The sequence below is a fragment of the Lissotriton helveticus genome, chromosome 5_1 (genome assembly GCF_964261635.1).
Source record: "Lissotriton helveticus chromosome 5_1, aLisHel1.1, whole genome shotgun sequence".
Classification (NCBI taxonomy): Eukaryota; Metazoa; Chordata; class Amphibia; order Caudata; family Salamandridae; genus Lissotriton; species Lissotriton helveticus.
The window spans coordinates 2,009,143,523-2,009,161,478 of NC_136065.1; the positions used below are offsets into that span (position 1 = coordinate 2,009,143,523).

At 46.0% G+C, this 17,956-nt stretch overlaps 1 protein-coding gene across 1 annotated transcript in view; it reads right to left on the bottom strand.

Moving 5' to 3' along the window:
• The window catches only part of LOC144756174 (E3 ubiquitin-protein ligase TRIM39-like), a 200,238-nt gene that overhangs the window by 78,360 nt on the left and 103,922 nt on the right, over window positions 1-17,956 (bottom strand). Inside the window, exon 5 of the mRNA XM_078645756.1 lies at window positions 14,162-14,392. Coding sequence (XP_078501882.1) covers window positions 14,162-14,392 — 231 coding nt within the window. The remainder of the gene's footprint in view (window positions 1-14,161; window positions 14,393-17,956) is intronic.

Here is a 17,956-nt window from a genome sequence, read left to right on the forward strand (position 1 = left end):
ATGAATCCTAAGCAGAATTTAGGAAGGACAATGACACAAGCCAATGACAAATATGGGAGGAGAGTGAGCGGGGCTTCAAGTCCAAACTCTAATACAGCATGCCTTTCAGAGCAGCGCATGCGCTGCCCAGGCTCGACCTAAAAAACTTCTTGAGAAAATTAGAGATCTGGGAAAATGCTGAAAGACATAGGAATGAATGGATTGCAAAGTCTTTGGAAAGTGAAAATAGTAGTGGTGTAAAAGATTCATTGTGTTGTACTTTTGAAGGGGAGTTATCATTAAGAGAGGTGCTTGGGATTTGTGGTCTGATAGACATCTCTGTGCTCTGGAGCAGACATTTTACAAAATTGAGAGAAGAACCCGAGAAAAAGTATTAAGAAGTTGATTGCTGTGAGGGTGCTAAAGGTTTTGTGGGCCGACTTTGATTGTTGCTTTCAATTGCAATGCCGAAGGATATGCAGCTTGAATGCCAAAAAAGGAACCTGAAAGAACTGTGCTGAGTTATAGGCCTCCTCCAGAGGTTGAGAAATATACTGTGGTTACTGATTATTTCCAGAAGGCGGTTCCAGTGAAGCAGGTGAATTGGTCGAAAATCATGAGAATGACCCAGAATGCAGATGATGCATATGATGAGAGATTGATGCAGGTGTAATGACAATATAGAGGGATGGAAGATGGAAGATCCTAAAAAGAATTGCAGTGGAATTTATGTTGGCTTTTATGTTGGGATTGAAATCAGAGCTGAGAACACAGCTTTATCAGAGTGTTATGTGCTGACAAGCGAAGTTGATTGCTGAGATGTTGCCATATGCACAATATTGGAGTAATTGTAAGTAAAAGAAAATTGACAGAGGAGGAATTAATGGTGGCACAGCTGAGTTTTTTTAGTAAGGAGGGCAAGCATCAATGACCTCAAAAAGGGCTGTTACCTCATGGTGCTTAAGTTACTGGTCCTATGATAGATGGAGGCAAGGGTCAAGGCAGAGGCGGAGGCTTCCATAATAATGGTAAAAATTGGACAATAAAGCCTTGAGTGTGCTGCAGATGTTAAAATGGCCCATTGGAAAAAAGAGGAGATACAGATGGTACCTGTAATTACTCCTGTGTTGCTGAATGGGATGAAGATTTTGTCACCAATCCTAACTCAACAGACACAAGCAAAACACATGGTAGCTCTACATAACTGTCTTTAGCACCATGCTTACCACCAATTACAGAATGGTGCAGTACAATTTTCACATAAGTTACAGGTGCAAGCACATTCAGCAAAACAGTTTGTGAGACAATCAGGGATTCATTTCCAAAATTAGCAGCTACCCTGGGAGTAGCGCAAGGGCCAAGACCGTGCCTGAGGTCTTGGTGCTCACCAGTGAAGTCTGCTGCTGGAATTCAAAGTGCATGTTTCAGTCTGCATGTTAGAATTCTTTTAATGAAATAGAAGAGGATTTGAGAAGTCAAAATGTGCCCTCATTTTTCTTTCTGCAGTACTAATCATAATTTCTATGGCAAAATGAAGCCCCTCATTTTGTTCCTTTGCAAATGAAATGTTTTAAGCGTTACCACTTTATTCCAATCAAGATAGCTTAAGGTGTTCCATACTTTTGTCATAAGTAAGAGTGTTAGCGCTCTAGTTGTTCTTTAGAACACTCTGGGACATTCTGTCATTGGGCTATACTTGGGCTACATCTGGGTGATATTTGTGCTACATTTGGGCTCTTTTATCTCTGGTGGCCATCTTGGGAGACTTATTTGTTATGAAGTTTCCTAATTTCCTCATTTACTACAGTCTTCTCAGTAGGAAATACTTTCAGTTTTTTACTTTGGTTCCATCAAGAAGGCATTCAGATGTGTCACACATTTGCCATAAATTCTGAATGTTAGCACGCTATCTGCTCATTAGATCAGTGTAGTAAAGCTACTGCTCACCAGGGAAGTCTGCTGCTGGTATTCAAAGTGCATGTTTCAATCTGCATGTTAGAAGGTTTTAATGAAATAGAAGAGGATTTGAGAAGTCAAAATGTGTCCTAATTTTTCTTTCTGCAGCACTAATCATAATTTCTATGGCAAAATGAAGCCCATCATTTTGTTCCATTGCAAATTAAATGTTTAAAGTGTTACCACTTTATTCCAATCAAGACGGCTTCAGGTGTTCCATACTTTTGTCATAAGTAAGACTGTTAGCGGTCTAGTTGTTCTTTAGAACACTCTGGGACATTGTGTCATTGGTCTATACTTGGGCTACATCTGGGTGATATTTGTGCTACATTTAGGCTCTTTTTTTCTGGCGGCCATCTTGGAAGACTTATTTGTTATGAAGTTTCCTAATTTCCTCATTTACTACAGTCTCCTCGGTTGGAAATACTTTCAGTTTTTTACTCTGGTTCCATCAAGAAGGCATTCAGATGTGTCACACATTTGCCATAAATTCTGAATGTTAGCGCTCTAGTTGCTCATTAGATCACTGTAGTAAAGCTACTGCTCACCAGGGAAGTCAGCTGCTGGTATTGAAAGTACATGTATTAACATATGATTCAATCTTTAAGATTTTTATATTCCTTATATATGCTGCTTGCATTATTTAAATATTTAAGGTCTTTCACACCATATTTATTCAACTGTATACCTTACTATTTATCTTTATAGTTGTAAGCGTAAATTATTGGTGCATAGTAATTATCATATATGCATTTTTTCTTTTTCATATATTCTGTGTATTTATTCATATCATTCAAATTGTAAGGTATTATTAACTTTATTGTACTTATGATGTAATTTTCTCAAAATGTCAATAAAAAATTATAACGCAGAATGTTTGTTAATGAAATAGAAGAGGATTTGAGAAGTCACTCAAAATGCGCCGTAATTTTTCTTTCTGTAGCACTAATCATACTTTCTATAGCAAAATGAACCCCCTCATTTTATTCCTTTTTAAATTAAATGTTTTAAGAGTAACCACTTAATTCTAATCAAGATGGCTTCAGGTGTGCTTTACTTTTGTCATAAGTAAGGCTGTTAGCACTCTAGTTGTTCTTTACAACACTCTGGGAAGCTGGAGTAGAACCCAAAGGAATCAACTGACAGTCTCTGCCCTTGTTGGATCTTAATGTTTTACTGAGAATGTCAGACTTCATTCTCACATGACTGAGAAAGATAATGTGAATTTAGAGAAAATATGGTCTCAGTTTAGCTTACAGATCACCTTCCAAACCTCTGCGGGAAAAGTATGAGAAAATAGTTTTCTCTCAAACATGATTCATGATATCCCAGCAGAAGGCTTTTTCACATAGTAAAATCACCTTAGAACACACCACAATTCCTAAAATGAGTATGGTACCATCAACAAATGATTTATAAAGTCTTAAAACCTTCTATTAACTGCAATGCTTTTTAATGAAGTGCTATCATGTTTATCGGTCCCAAGATGGCTGCCAACACTTCTTGGATGAAGTGCTGACAGCCAATCAGATCTCACGATGAGATGTGTGGTTAGGCTCCGCCCAGATATATATATATATATTTCTTTCCTTTAATATCTAAAAAACACTGAACAGATTTACACCATTTAACAAAAAGGCACGAGTCTGAACCAAGGACTACCTCCTTGCCAAATTTGGTGTAATTCCGTTCAGCAGTTCGGGCTGTAGCTGCGACTAAAGGTTCCTATGGGGAATTGTAGGGGGAAAACACGTTTTGGGGCCCCCTTTTTTCTCAGCCCCCGCTTGTCAAATCACTCCCAAACTTTCAGGAAAGGAGTGGACCGGATCGCCCTACGAGTTTTGAACATTTCGTGAAGATTCATCAACCGGCGCCAAAGTTATTGCAAATAGAATGTTGCGGATTTCCTATGGAAAATATGTCCTTACTATAACTACCTACTGGCGACCGCCAGTAGGTAATATTAATATATATATATATATATATATATATATATATATAAAACCAACAAGGATGCCCCAATGTGGAGATCACACCCAGAGGAGTAAACGCGCACAGCTGCAGGCAGCTGCAATCGAAGTTTAACTCAGCAACGCCAACATTAGCCAGACGCGTTTCAAGCAGCATTCGCTCTTCCTCAGTGGCTAAAAGAACTGCTGCACCCACTTGGGTTTGTATGGAGGCTTAAGTCTAGGTGACCATTTCATGGACTACATCATCCAGGATGCCTTGCGCCCACATGGGCGGGACTTTGCATTTCAATAAATGGCTTCCGTAACACGCAGCAAACTCCTGTGTTCTTTTAGCCACTGAGGAAGAGCGAATGCTGCTTGAAACGCGTCTGGCTAATGTTGGCGTTGCTGAGTTAAACTTCGATTGCTGCTGCCTGCAGCTGTGTGCGTTTACTCCTCTGGGTGTGATCCCCACATTGGGGCATCCTTGTTGGTTTTGTGTATAGCGGCCTGCCCGGCCGCGTGGAGGTCCCGCTTTCGAAACTGGCGGATCCTTGAGGTTCGCAACCGCGGACTCTATCAGGAGCAGAGGGGGCCTAGCTACGAGGGAGTATTGGCAGCAACACAGTTTTTCTCCACGTACCAACTCCCACATGGGGATAGACATTATGGATCTATTACATGGGAGACTGCTGCACCCACTTGGGTTTGTATGGAGGCTTAAGTCTAGGCGATCATTTCATGGACTACATCATCCAGGATGCCTTTCGCCCATATGGGCGGGACTTTGCATTTCAATAAATGGCTTCCGTAACACGCAGCAAACTCATGTGTTCTTTTAGCCACTGAGGAAGAGCGAATGCTGCTTGAAACGCGTCTGGCTAATGTTGGCGTTGCTGAGTTAAACTTCGATTGCTGCTGCCTGCAGCTGTGTGCGTTTACTCCTCTGGGTGTGATCTCCACATTTGGGCATCCTTGTTGGTTTTATATATTAACATTTTGAGGGGGTTACCCAATATCAAACCCCCTTGATTTTTTTTTTTTTAAAAGTACCCCCTTATTTAGGCGGACCCACCAAACACTTAAAAAACTAAACAGAAAAAACCTTACCTCTACCCATCCCTGAACCCTAAAATGTCCTTATTACCTAAAACACCTCAATACCTGTGAGAAGTTGGCCTGATGTGCAGTGCTCACTATTCTAGTGATCACTATATATCAGTCCAAACAACCCTTATTGATGATTGGTTGTAAGTCAACCTTATAGACCAGCTATCCTAGTAGCATGGATACGAGCAGTCTAAGGCTAAGACTCTAGAGGGCGTGTTAAGCCAGCTGTTTTACCATCACATTACCCCTTGAACACCCAGTGAAAGGACACCACACAAGTTGTTATGAAAATAAACAGTGTATTTATTTATAACAAGACTACCCTGGCTCTTTATGAGACAGGGAGCTAAGCACACAACAAAACTCTTATAAAAATACTTTAAGTCGCACAATTTACACAAATGCCCGAGGGGCACGAAAAACCATATACTCTAAAAGTGGAATGCGAATTACTAGCAGGTAAGTAACGATTCTCAGAGGCTTTAGAAACGCTAGGCCTACAATACTGAACACTCAGGTTAGGAGCAGGAGGCCTAGGGGAGCCACGTGCAGAGTGGGAACTCTCACGCGTAAGGCGGGAAAAAGCCTATGGAAGCTAGAACTCACAAAGTTAGTGTTCTCGGGCGAACCCGACTAGGTAGGTCGAAAACGACAGTGGATCTGGACCCTTGGATAGTGAGGCTATGCTGGGGCACCGAAATGCCGAAGTTACCTAGCCCAGGGGCTGCGGCTGCATAGGTCTGAAAAGACGTCGGGATTCCTCGTTGACGAACCAGGAGCCTGAAGAAGAAGTTGCTGGCAGGCGGCCAGTGAAGAAAAGTTCGAAGAGATCCAAGCCTGGATCAGGGAAGAAGAAAACCTGAAAGCAGAGGGGACCAAGTTCTTGAATCACTAGCCAGTGATTAAGTGGGCACCAGGATGGCACCGGGCGAAGTCACCGCAGTCAGGTGAGTGGGCGCTGCTGGGCTCTGTAGTCTCACGGACCAGGAGGCGTTGTCGGCGACCAGGATGGAGGTACGAGCTGTCCCACGATGGATGATGCTCTCGACGTCGCTGGACCCAGGATTGGGGCAACAAGTCTTGGCAAATTCAAGCCCACGCGGTGGACCTAAAATGGCGTCTGGAGTGGACCAGGAGGGTCCAGGGTGCTCCTCTTTTGGAAGGGAGCAAGGGCCAGTCTGGAGCAACCAGACTAGCAGCAGTGATGTCGTCGGGCGTCGTTAGGAAGGCCACAAGCCAGCGGGCTAGTAGCCAAACAACGCGGTGAGCAGCAAAAAGCAGAAGGGCCCCACGCAGATCGTGGAGATGCTGGGAGGCTGAACTTCGGTGCTGGAGCTGCTCAGGGTCGGGGCTTCTCGGTCCCCAAAGCACTCACCAGGGGATTCCTCGGCGGTTGTGCTGGAAAGAAGTCGTGCAGTCTTGAAGATGGCCTGTCCCTCGAGGTCTCGTCGCACCCACGGTTCTCAGCTTGGCTGTAGAGGTGGGTAGAGGTCAGAGGTGCCAGGGAAGCCGGTTCTCGTCGAGCTGGGCAGTCAGATTCCGGAGGAAGGACTTGCAGCAGACCGCAGTGTTCTTAAGATGGTGCCTGCGGATGCAGGGTGACTACTCCTTAGTCACAAGGGAGAATCTTGAAGAAGAAATCTTGATGTCCTTTCGTAGAAAGTCGTGTCTTGATTCCAAAGATGATCTAATTTGGAAGGGGGCCTGCTCCTACCTTTATCTGGGAAAAGGGGGCTGGCACGCGACTAAGTCCTGCCCTATGGGTGGGACCAGGAGGGGGGTGGTTACACCCCTCTCCTTTGGCGGGCTTTCCCCAGGCCAGGGGCTGGAGTGCCCCTGGAACTGGTTTCAACCGGCCTATGCACAGTGAGCACCGGGGTGCCACTTGCAGTCACCTTCCTCTGAAGCCCTGCCTACCTAGAATACACAAAATCCTGTCTGGGACGGTGCTGGCACCGCCCCTGGCAGGAAACCCTTTGTCCTTGCCTCCTGCTCTGGGAGGACTCCCAGCAGCAGGAGGGCAGACTTGTGTCTCGGTGGCAGCATCTATTTTGTGGAGCTAAGGCTCTGTTTAACTTTAACCGGGGTTACAGGTTACATACATGTCGTGTCCCTCTAGAAGGGTGGAATGCTAACCCCGTCGCCAGAATTGGCGAGGGGTTAGTATTCCAATTCGTATGACACCTTACTCGACATGTTTTGATAAAGCGATACCAGAGTTGGCATATAACCGCGAGGATTATAATGCACTTAAGAGTATATGGTATGCGATATCATGGAAACGGCTAAGGGATGGATCCCGAAAGCCGCAGCACAGGCTCAGCTCATGCCAGAGCACTATCTCACACGATTCCAAGCACTCTGCCTTCAGGATTGTCAAGGCCTGCCATAGGAGTGACTGATAGGAGATCTGTGTGCCCATTTTATGGTTAGATATAGGAATACTATATCTAAAGCAAGGGGTGATTACACCACCTTGCCCCAGCTGTCAAGCACCCAGTTGTGTCAGATTTGGATGGCCAGCCAGGGGTGGCATAATACATGCTGCAGCCCCTGGTAGGCCCTGGGTACACCTATGCCCTGGGTACCTAAGGTACACTGTACAGGGACTGATAAGGGGACTCAGTATCCAATTGGATATGTACCTAAGGTACATGGAATCCATTTTACAGAGAGAGCAGTGGGCCTGAGGTCCTGAATAGCAGGGCCTCAGGTCAACTAAGTCAGAAAACCAGCAAAACACCAGGCAAAAAGTTGGGGGCAACCATAGTCAGGGATCTACCTTCCTACATAACCACCCCCCCCCCCCCCAAACGAAAGGAGATAAGGCTATCCTTGCCAGGTAAGCCTATATTGCCTGAGTGGCCATATAAGGAAGTACCAACACTGGCATGGTTACCCCCTATCTCATGGTCCACTAAGCAATCCCTCACCCTAAGGGTGTCTGAGGGTCTCCACCATAGGGAATCTCTACCTGTGGTGTGTTTTGTCAAAGAAAAAGGCTGGTGCTGAGATGGAGTACTGAAGTGAGGCTCCACTAATTTTGGGCTCAGCTTCCTCCAATCATTATCCACCATAGAGGCCTTTTTTTCCAAGCCTGAGTTGTTTTGGGCTCTCAGGGTCAACCTCTGGCTACCTACAGCTGGAGGTTGGGTCCCTCTGTTTGGCTTACTGGAGGGACAGGTCAGGTCTGGGGCCCTCAGGTCCCAAGTTTGGCTGTGCCCAACAGTGTCCATCTGTGGGAGGTCCCTAACTAATTTTAAGGGGGATCCCTCAGGAGTGTGTTTTATTTTCACTTGGCTAGGACTACTAGCTTCAGTGCCCTTAATCTGCTGATTGGGGAATTCTTTTGGACAGGGGGCCCTTTGGGGTCCAACACTGGCCTCCCTGACCTCTACAGCCCTGGGCTGACTGAGGCAGGGTAGAGAGGGGCAGGTTACCTGCTCCAGACTGGGTCCCACCTTGGAAGGGTCCACTGACATCAGGGGTTCTGCCAGGCTAGGCCTGACTACCTCTGGGGCAGTTCCTTCACAAGGGGTCAGATCAGTTCCCTGAGGAGGCTGATCCTTTCCCAAAGTCTGGTGGGAGGGAGATTTCTCTTCCTCTTCAATGCTCTCTGTCTGAGTGGAGTGATCCATAGTTTCAGGCTTCACAACACTATCATCTGTCTGAGTTTGAGCTGTGGCCATCACAACTCTCCCAACCTTTTCAGGAGGGGGCTCAGTTTGGGTGTGGGCTTTGACCATCACAGCCTTGACAACCTGTTCTGGGAAGGAAGTTGTCTGAGATGGGGTTGTGACTGGCACAACCCTCCTGACCTGTTCAGGGAGGACATCTTGGACTGGGGCTGTGGCTAACACTGCCCCACTAACCTTACCATGGGGGTTTACCATTCTAGAATGGGTTTCTTGCTCTACCTCAGCCCAGGCTGAGAGCTCTAAATCATTCCCCAGTAGGCAATCTACAGGCAAGTTTGATGACACTGCCACTCTCTTGTGGCCAGTGACACCTCCCCAGCTGAGATTGACCACTGCCATGGGATGATCTCTCTGTACTCCATCAATATTGGTCACCTGGTATGTGGCACCAGGTAAAAGTTGCCTTGAGGGGACTAGACTCTCAGTCACCATAGTGATGCTAGCCCCTGTATCTCTATAGGCCTCAACTTTTATACCATTGATGAGGGGCTCCTGTCTGTACTTGCCCAAAGTGTTGGGACAAGTTGTGAAGTTGGCAAACCCCATGCCAGTCTCACAGACAAGAGTATCTAAGTTTGGGGACGTGGTTAGGCCAGAGTCCCCAGGAACTCCCAAAGTAAATGCACCCAAATTCTTGGGGGCACTCCCACCACCTGGGGGATTACTACTAGTAGTAACAGGAGGCTTGGGAATGTTACTTGGGGGTATGTTCTCCTTATTGTTGTTCTTTGGGCAACTGCTGTCAGTTTTCAAATGGCCCACCTGCTTACAGGGATAACAATAAGGTTTCTTCTGGTTATTAGAAGGATTCTGGGATCCACCCCCCTCAGAGGATTTTTGGGGCCCTGATGTGGTTTGATCTGGAGATTTATTCCCACCCTTCTCTTGAGGCTTGGTTGATTCCTTTTTCTGGTCACCACCTTGGTTCTTGGGCCTAATCCTGGTTCTGACCCATTTGTCTGCCCTCTTACCCAATTCTTGTGGAGAGGTCAGATCAGAGTCTACCAGGTGCTGGTGTAATAACTGGTTCTGACTATTATTTAAGACTTGCTCTCTCATAATAAGATTATACAATCCTGTGAAGTCAGTAACCTTGCTACCCAGTAGCCAGCCTTCCAAAGCCTTAGTGGCACAATCAACAAAGTCAGACCAGTCCTGAGACTGAGTTTTCTGGGTGTCTCTGAACAGCAACCTGTACTGCTCAGTGGTTAAGCCAAACCCATCAACCAGTGCATTTTTCAGGACCTGGTAATTGTTAGCATCCTCAACTCTAGTAGTGAGGAGCTTATCTCTACCTTTGCCATCAAAGGAGAGCCACAGTATAGCTGCCCACTGACTCTGGGGAATGCACTGCACAGTGCAGGCCCTCTCCAAAGCAGCCATCCATTTCTGGATGTCATCCCCTTGTTTAAAGGGGGGCACTATCTTTGTCAGGTGTTTAGTATCTAAACCCTTCTCTTTTTCTCTTGGGAGAGTGCTGCCACCAGTGGGAGCTAACCCACTCATCTTCTGCTCTCTAGCAAAGGCAAGCTTCTCTTTGGCCAGGGCAAGTTCTTCCTTTTCAATCCTCAGTTTAGCTTGTCTCATCCTTGCTTCATGCTCTCTTCTCTGAGGGGAAGTCAATCTCCTTTGTGGAGAGCTCCCTCTCCTCTGAGAAGAGGCATTAGAGTGCAGAGATCTAATGGAGTCCCTAGAAAGAGATCTATCTCTCCTAACTCCAAGGTTAGGCCTCATCAGGGTCAGTACTGGGGGTCCCCCAGATCCTTCCCCAAGTAGGTCTAAGTTGGCCCTAGTGAGTCTGCTGACTAACTCAGGACCCTTGTTTGCCTCACCCTCAGAGAGTTCCTCTAGATCCTTCTCCTCAACTGCATTTTCAGTGTCAAGGAGGTCTGGATCCCCAGTGGTACCCTCTAAGGCTGGCATATTCCCATCTAACTGAGAAATCTTTCTGGCATCATATGTCTCTAAGAGACCTATCAGAAAGGGAATGGTGGGGTTAGACCCCTGTTTCAGTTTCCTGGAGGTACACACTTGTCTCATCTCCTGGAAACTGAGAGCTGCATATCTTGATTTGACCTGTGGAGGGTCAATAACCACAAGGGGAGTCTCAGTAGACTCTCCATGGGTAGACATGCTTTTCTAGTGAGGTGTAAGTGGTGCACTTACCTACACTATATGTTTGCCTACTGATCCCTTGCTAGAGTTGTAGTTTAGGGTGTGCTAGGCCCTAGGAGCTACAACAGCTGGTTCAGTAGAACTCAGAGTATTCTAAGCTAAGTTATATGTACCTTAGTACTTATGTGATCTTTCACAAGATATTCTTAGGATATGTGTGGTAAAACAACAGCAAGCTCAAATCCCAACCGCTGCTCACCAATGTGAGAAGTTGGCCTGATGTGCAGTGCTCACTATTCTAGTGATCACTATATATCAGTCCAAACAACCCTTATTGATGATTGGTTGTAAGTCAACCTTATAGACCAGCTATCCTAGTAGCATGGATACGAGCAGTCTAAGGCTAAGACTCTAGAGGGCGTGTTAAGCCAGCTGTTTTACCATCACATTACCCCTTGAACACCCAGTGAAAGGACACCACACGAGTTGTTATGAAAATAAACAGTGTATTTATTTATAACAAGACTACCCTGGCTCTTTATGAGACAGGGAGCTAAGCACACAACAAAACTCTTATAAAAATACTTTAAGTCGCACAATTTACACAAATGCCCGAGGGGCACGAAAAACCATATACTCTAAAAGTGGAATGCGAATTACTAGCAGGTAAGTAACGATTCTCAGAGGCTTTAGAAACGCTAGGCCTACAATACTGAACACTCAGGTTAGGAGCAGGAGGCCTAGGGGAGCCACGTGCAGAGTGGGAACTCTCACGCGTAAGGCGGGGAAAAGCCTATGGAAGCTAGAACTCACAAAGTTAGTGTTCTCGGGCGAACCCGACTAGGTAGGTCGAAAACGACAGTGGATCTGGACCCTTGGATAGTGAGGCTATGCTGGGGCACCGAAATGCCGAAGTTACCTAGCCCAGGGGCTGCGGCTGCATAGGTCTGAAAAGACGTCGGGATTCCTCGTTGACGAACCAGGAGCCTGAAGAAGAAGTTGTTGGCAGGCGGCCAGTGAAGAAAAGTTCGAAGAGATCCAAGCCTGGATCAGGGAAGAAGAAAACCTGAAAGCAGAGGGGACCAAGTTCTTGAATCACTAGCCAGTGATTAAGTGGGCACCAGGATGGCACCGGGCGAAGTCACCGCAGTCAGGTGAGTGGGCGCTGCTGGGCTCTGTAGTCTCACGGACCAGGAGGCGTTGTCGGCGACCAGGATGGAGGTACGAGCTGTCCCACGATGGATGATGCTCTCAACGTCGCTGGACCCAGGATTGGGGCAACAAGTCTTGGCAAATTCAAGCCCACGCGGTGGACCTAAAATGGCGTCTGGAGTGGACCAGGAGGGTCCAGGGTGCTCCTCTTTTGGAAGGGAGCAAGGGCCAGTCTGGAGCAACCAGACTAGCAGCAGTGATGTCGTCGGGCGTCGTTAGGAAGGCCACAAGCCAGCGGGCTAGTAGCCAAACAACGCGGTGAGCAGCTAAAAGCAGAAGGGCCCCACGCAGATCGTGGAGATGCTGGGAGGCTGAACTTCGGTGCTGGAGCTGCTCAGGGTCGGGGCTTCTCGGTCCCCAAAGCACTCACCAGGGGATTCCTCGGCGGTCGTGCAGGAAAGAAGTCGTGCAGTCTTGAAGATGGCCGGTCCCTCGAGGTCTCGTCGCACCCACGGTTCTCAGCTTGGCTGTAGAGGTGGGTAGAGGTCAGAGGTGCCAGGGAAGCCGGTTCTCGTCGAGCTGGGCAGTCAGATTCCGGAGGAAGGACTTGCAGCAGACCGCAGTGTTCTTAAGATGGTGCCTGCGGATGCAGGGTGACTACTCCTTAGTCACAAGGGAGAATCTTGAAGAAGAAATCTTGATGTCCTTTCGTAGAAAGTCGTGTCTTGATTCCAAAGATGATCTAATTTGGAAGGGGGCCTGCTCCTACCTTTATCTGGGAAAAGGGGGCTGGCACGCGACTAAGTCCTGCCCTATGGGTGGGACCAGGAGGGGGGTGGTTACACCCCTCTCCTTTGGCGGGCTTTCCCCAGGCCAGGGGCTGGAGTGCCCCTGGAACTGGTTTCAACCGGCCTATGCACAGTGAGCACCGGGGTGCCACTTGCAGTCACCTTCCTCTGAAGCCCTGCCTACCTAGAATACACAAAATCCTGTCTGGGACGGTGCTGGCACCGCCCCTGGCAGGAAACCCTTTGTCCTTGCCTCCTGCTCTGGGAGGACTCCCAGCAGCAGGAGGGCAGACTTGTGTCTCGGTGGCAGCATCCATTTTGTGGAGCTAAGGCTCTGTTTAACTTTAACCGGGGTTACAGGTTACATACATGTCGTGTCCCTCTAGAAGGGTGGAATGCTAACCCCGTCGCCAGAATTGGCGAGGGGTTAGTATTCCAATTCGTATGACACCTTACTCGACATGTTTTGATAAAGCGATACCAGAGTTGGCATATAACCGCGAGGATTATAATGCACTTAAGAGTATATGGTATGCGATATCATGGAAACGGCTAAGGGATGGATCCCGAAAGCCGCAGACAGGCTCAGCTCATGCCAGAGCACTATCTCACACGATTCCAAGCACTCTGCCTTCAGGATTGTCAAGGCCTGCCATAGGAGTGACTGATAGGAGATCTGTGTGCCCATTTTAGGGTTAGATATAGGAATACTATATCTAAAGCAAGGGGTGATTACACCACCTTGCCCCAGCTGTCAAGCAGCCAGTTGTGTCAGATTTGGATGGCCAGCCAGGGGTGGCATAATACATGCTGCAGCCCCTGGTAGGCCCTGGGTACACCTATGCCCTGGGTACCTAAGGTACACTGTACAGAGACTGATAAGGGGACTCAGTATCCAATTGGATATGTACCTAAGGTACATGGAATCCATTTTACAGAGAGAGCAGTGGGCCTGAGGTCCTGAATAGCAGGGCCTCAGGTCAACTAAGTCAGAAAACCAGCAAAACACCAGGCAAAAAGTTGGGGGCAACCATAGTCAGGGATCTACCTTCCTACAATACCCTTTGCCCATCCCTGAAACTTTCAAACCCCTTACTACCCTTTACTCCTAACCATCCCTAAAAATCCCTTACCACTCTCTTTTAATGTTCCTGAGGTGAAAAGCTTCTCTAGTTCTGTAGATTTATATTCCCTCTCATCTTTGCTAGCTCAAAATTCTGCTGCTGACATGTCTCTACCTGTGTCCACTTCCCTCAAGACACATGTCGATCTGAGGAGGGCCTGGCACTCTGGTTCTATTGACTTTTCATTCTCTATCATCACCTTCAGCAAGTCCCTTCTCTACCTGTGATCAGAATCCAGAGGAAGGAATACAACGGTTCGAAAGCCACAGATTTTGGATCAGCCCTACCTTTAATAACTCTATGTCCTGCTGTTTGCACTTCTCCTCCATCTCTGTGATCAATTTCCTGAAGATTGATTGCTGTTTTAACATTCCCGTCATTCTTCCCCGGATCATCCTTAGTTTCTCCTTCTTCTCTGTCTCCAAGTGCTTGAGGATATGTTGCTTTTCTTGCTCCAGGAATTGCTCCAGTTCCTCAAATGCAGCCAAGATGTTCTCCCTCTGATTCCTCAGTTCTCCCTTTAACAGAAAAATATGAAAGTATCAGAAATATAAAAGATCAGTTCTCTGAGAAACCAGGATGACAGCCACAGAAGAGTTTAATTTTAGAAAGCAAACAAACACCACGTTTTACTCGTATTGTTCTTTTTCCATCCCCCGTCTTTGCTTTACTTGTGTTTTTTAACTATTTGTATCGCTACTGCTAGAAAGATGACTATCAAAACTACTGGGTGACAGCCATTGTGTTCTCTTCTTGGATACATAGAGTGATGGAACTTAAGACAACAGAATGGATATAATTCAGACAAAGCATTAGGAATGCATTGGATAAAATATGGGGCAAGTGCAAAATGGCAAGTTATGTGTGGTTTTATGGATATGATACACATTGATGCCAGAAAAAAACAATACCAGGATCATGTAGTATGAACACTAGAAGAAAGACAAGACTGCCTGCGCCCATTCCCACTGCCAGAGTTTTGTTTCTCTAGGAACAGCAAAGGTAACAAGTAGTGGGATTCTATAAAGGTCTTACGAGTGAAGGGCATCAGGACAACGTCTAATTGATTCAATAGAGTGAGTGCTGTACCCTTCCTATTTACTTGCAACCCATTCGATTCACACACATGATAAGTTTTCAAAGCTTAAAAAGAGGAGGGCCCCACGGAGGGGGCTGTAACACCTGGATTAAGATTCCCCAAAAACACTTTTAACAGACCTTGAGTAAACTGACTACCGCTTTGTAGTTTATGACCAACATATGAAGTGACAGAACAGCACAGCTGAATCAGTGGTGCAACTGGAACATCACCCGTTCACTTGGGCTGCTACACTGGCTCTAACTGCATGGACATTGATTTCTGATACAGCACAGCCATGAACCAAATAAGGTTAAAGAGTAGAGTGGCCAGTGAGCCTTATATGTCTCAAAGGCATCTGCACAGGGCCTTGGCTTACAATACTCGACTATCTGAATTCCAACAAGAAAGCTAAGCTACAGTGTCTCCTTCCAACTTATACAGAGTAATCATGGGAAAGCCAATTTCTCTTGCCTTGAATATGCAGTTGCTGACCTATTGGCTTTGCCAGTGCTTGCTTTTGGGGTAGTTTTGATAAGTATACCAAGAAGAATGCATATATGGCCGATATAAGTGCAGGCATGATTTAGCATGAGTATGCCTGGGCAACAAACTTAGGATAATTTTTCCCATAATATTTTTAATCATGGCCACTGGTGTGTTAGCAGATGTTCACAAGAACAAGCAGCTATCTTTATTTATTTTTTCAATCTAAAAAAAGTGTTATTCTAAACAAAAAAACAAAAAATACCATTCATAGGTGGATGCCCACTGATACTGACTTTATCAAAGTATCAAAACAAGCACTGGCAAAGCCAGTATATGAAGAGTTATCAATAGATGAAGAACTTGGTGAAGGAGAAGGGTGGAAGAGTGGAGGACAGCAGAAAGTGTGAAAGAAGCAGGAAAGAAAATAGCTCCTCATGCACTGGAACACAATGGCTTAACAAGAGGTGTAAGCACACAAAAATAACATAAAGAATGAGGTGTGAAAGCCAACTGCCTGTGGTTTGATTTATGATGTGCTTTACAATGTGTCAATCTAATGGCTGGGGCTGGAGAAAGAAAAATATATAATAGGCCTCTTGATGACAGCAGGTAAAGCTGTTCACAGACAAGAACTTCAAGTTTAGTAAGACAAACTTTCAGATTCAATAACAAAAAATATAAATATTCTTAAGACATCTTATCCTTGTGGAAGACCACGGAGGGCTCATCCATATCAGCCTAGGCATTTAGAACAACATGAAAACTCCAGCCCGGATGAGGATTCCTGACCAAAGGATAGGTCTGGAGAGGCCGGAGACTCAGGAGTGTATCTGTATACACAGCTAGTCTACAAGCGATCAAAGCTAAAGAAAAAATGAAGCATAATCGAACAAGCATTTGCAATGCAATAGGTCTCACATTTACAAGAGTTTGAGCTATTGTCATTGCAAATGACAATGCCTTTTATTTATGCTTTGAAAACCTGCAAGCGGTGCATAAACAGGCACTTTGTACTTACAGTCCTTGCTTACCAGAAGGAAGGCTGGCAGTAAAAGAGTTGCGATTACTGCCAGCCTTGCTTCTCATAAGCAATGACTAGAAGTTCAAAGTGTGTGCTTATGCACCGCTTGCAGGTTTGCACATTAATAAAAGGTATTGGCATTGTCATTTATAATGCCAATAGCTCAAGCTCTAGCAAATGCGAGACCTATTGCATTGCAAATGCTATTTTCTGATATACGTGGTATCTTACATTAGGGAATGGCAGTGATATTTACACATTCCTGTACTGCCGCGCTTTCCAGATATTTAACGTTGTATTATGGAGAACAAAACTGGTGTCTTCTCTGTACTTAATGTAGTTTGCTGCAGCGCTTTGTACTATTTTGGTAATAATCTTTTGTGATTGAATCACAGCCACCCTACTTCATTCTGGAAAAACATCTCATTTAGTGCAGATTTGATTTGTATACATTGTTCATTACTCAGCATATTGACCACAGTGTATTAGTTCAGCTAGACAGAAACACAGAGCACTGGGCTTTTGTGTAAATCCAAGCAGAAGAGGAGTTCATTTCTTCGGAGGAATTGGATGCTGTGTGGCCGAAAACCCTACCTTTCGCACTACCAAATTGAGTGACTCTAGGCATACAAACGTACATAACATTTGGCTTAATCGTATATAATCTTTCTAAAATTACATTTGGAAACTGTGAATTATATTACATGCTCTTAGTTTTATAAGCGAACATATACTGTTCAGTGCAAAGAAAATAGGTGACCACCTGTCCACTACTTACAGGGGTCGTCCTTGAATTCAGCTTAACCTGAACACGATTTCAAAACTTCCGGATCGCATCGCATAAAAGCTGACCCAATGGTAAACCATATTCTGAAAATCGTCTTGAAGTGGGCGGGACTTGTAATGTATAAGGTGACCCAGGATTGAAGCATTCGACACACCTCAGCCAATCATAGAAAATGTTACAAGATTCCGAAGTGCCTATTAGCTATGGAGTCTGTAATTCACTTGAGCTGTGTTCCCTTATTTGGTGACAGATATGTATTGCGTTTACATTGGTGATAGCTCCGCCATGGCTGCCAGTCGACCTGAGATAGAGCAGTCACAACCCCGGCGATGGCAGCCAATCTCGGCCCGGGCAAGCCAGATTGCTGTTCGTGGTGGGGAGGGGCAGCACGGGCATACTTTAAAACAAAGTGCTAAATAGGAGCATAGACGGAAGCAATGACGGGCAGAGGTGCGAGCGAGGAGGCGTGGGCATACTTTAAAACAAAATGTTAAATAGGAGCATAGACGGAAGTAATGACAGTCAGAGGTGCGAGCGCACAGACGCGTGCGGTAAAAGGAAATAATAAAAAAAAGCATTGGCCGCGCGGCCGGCCGTGAAAGAGACGCGGCCGCACGGCCCTGAAAATGAAAGTGGCCAGATGGTGCCGGGAGCAGCAGCAGCTAACGGGAGGAGCTGGACACGCTCTGTGGTGGGGGAGGAGCGTT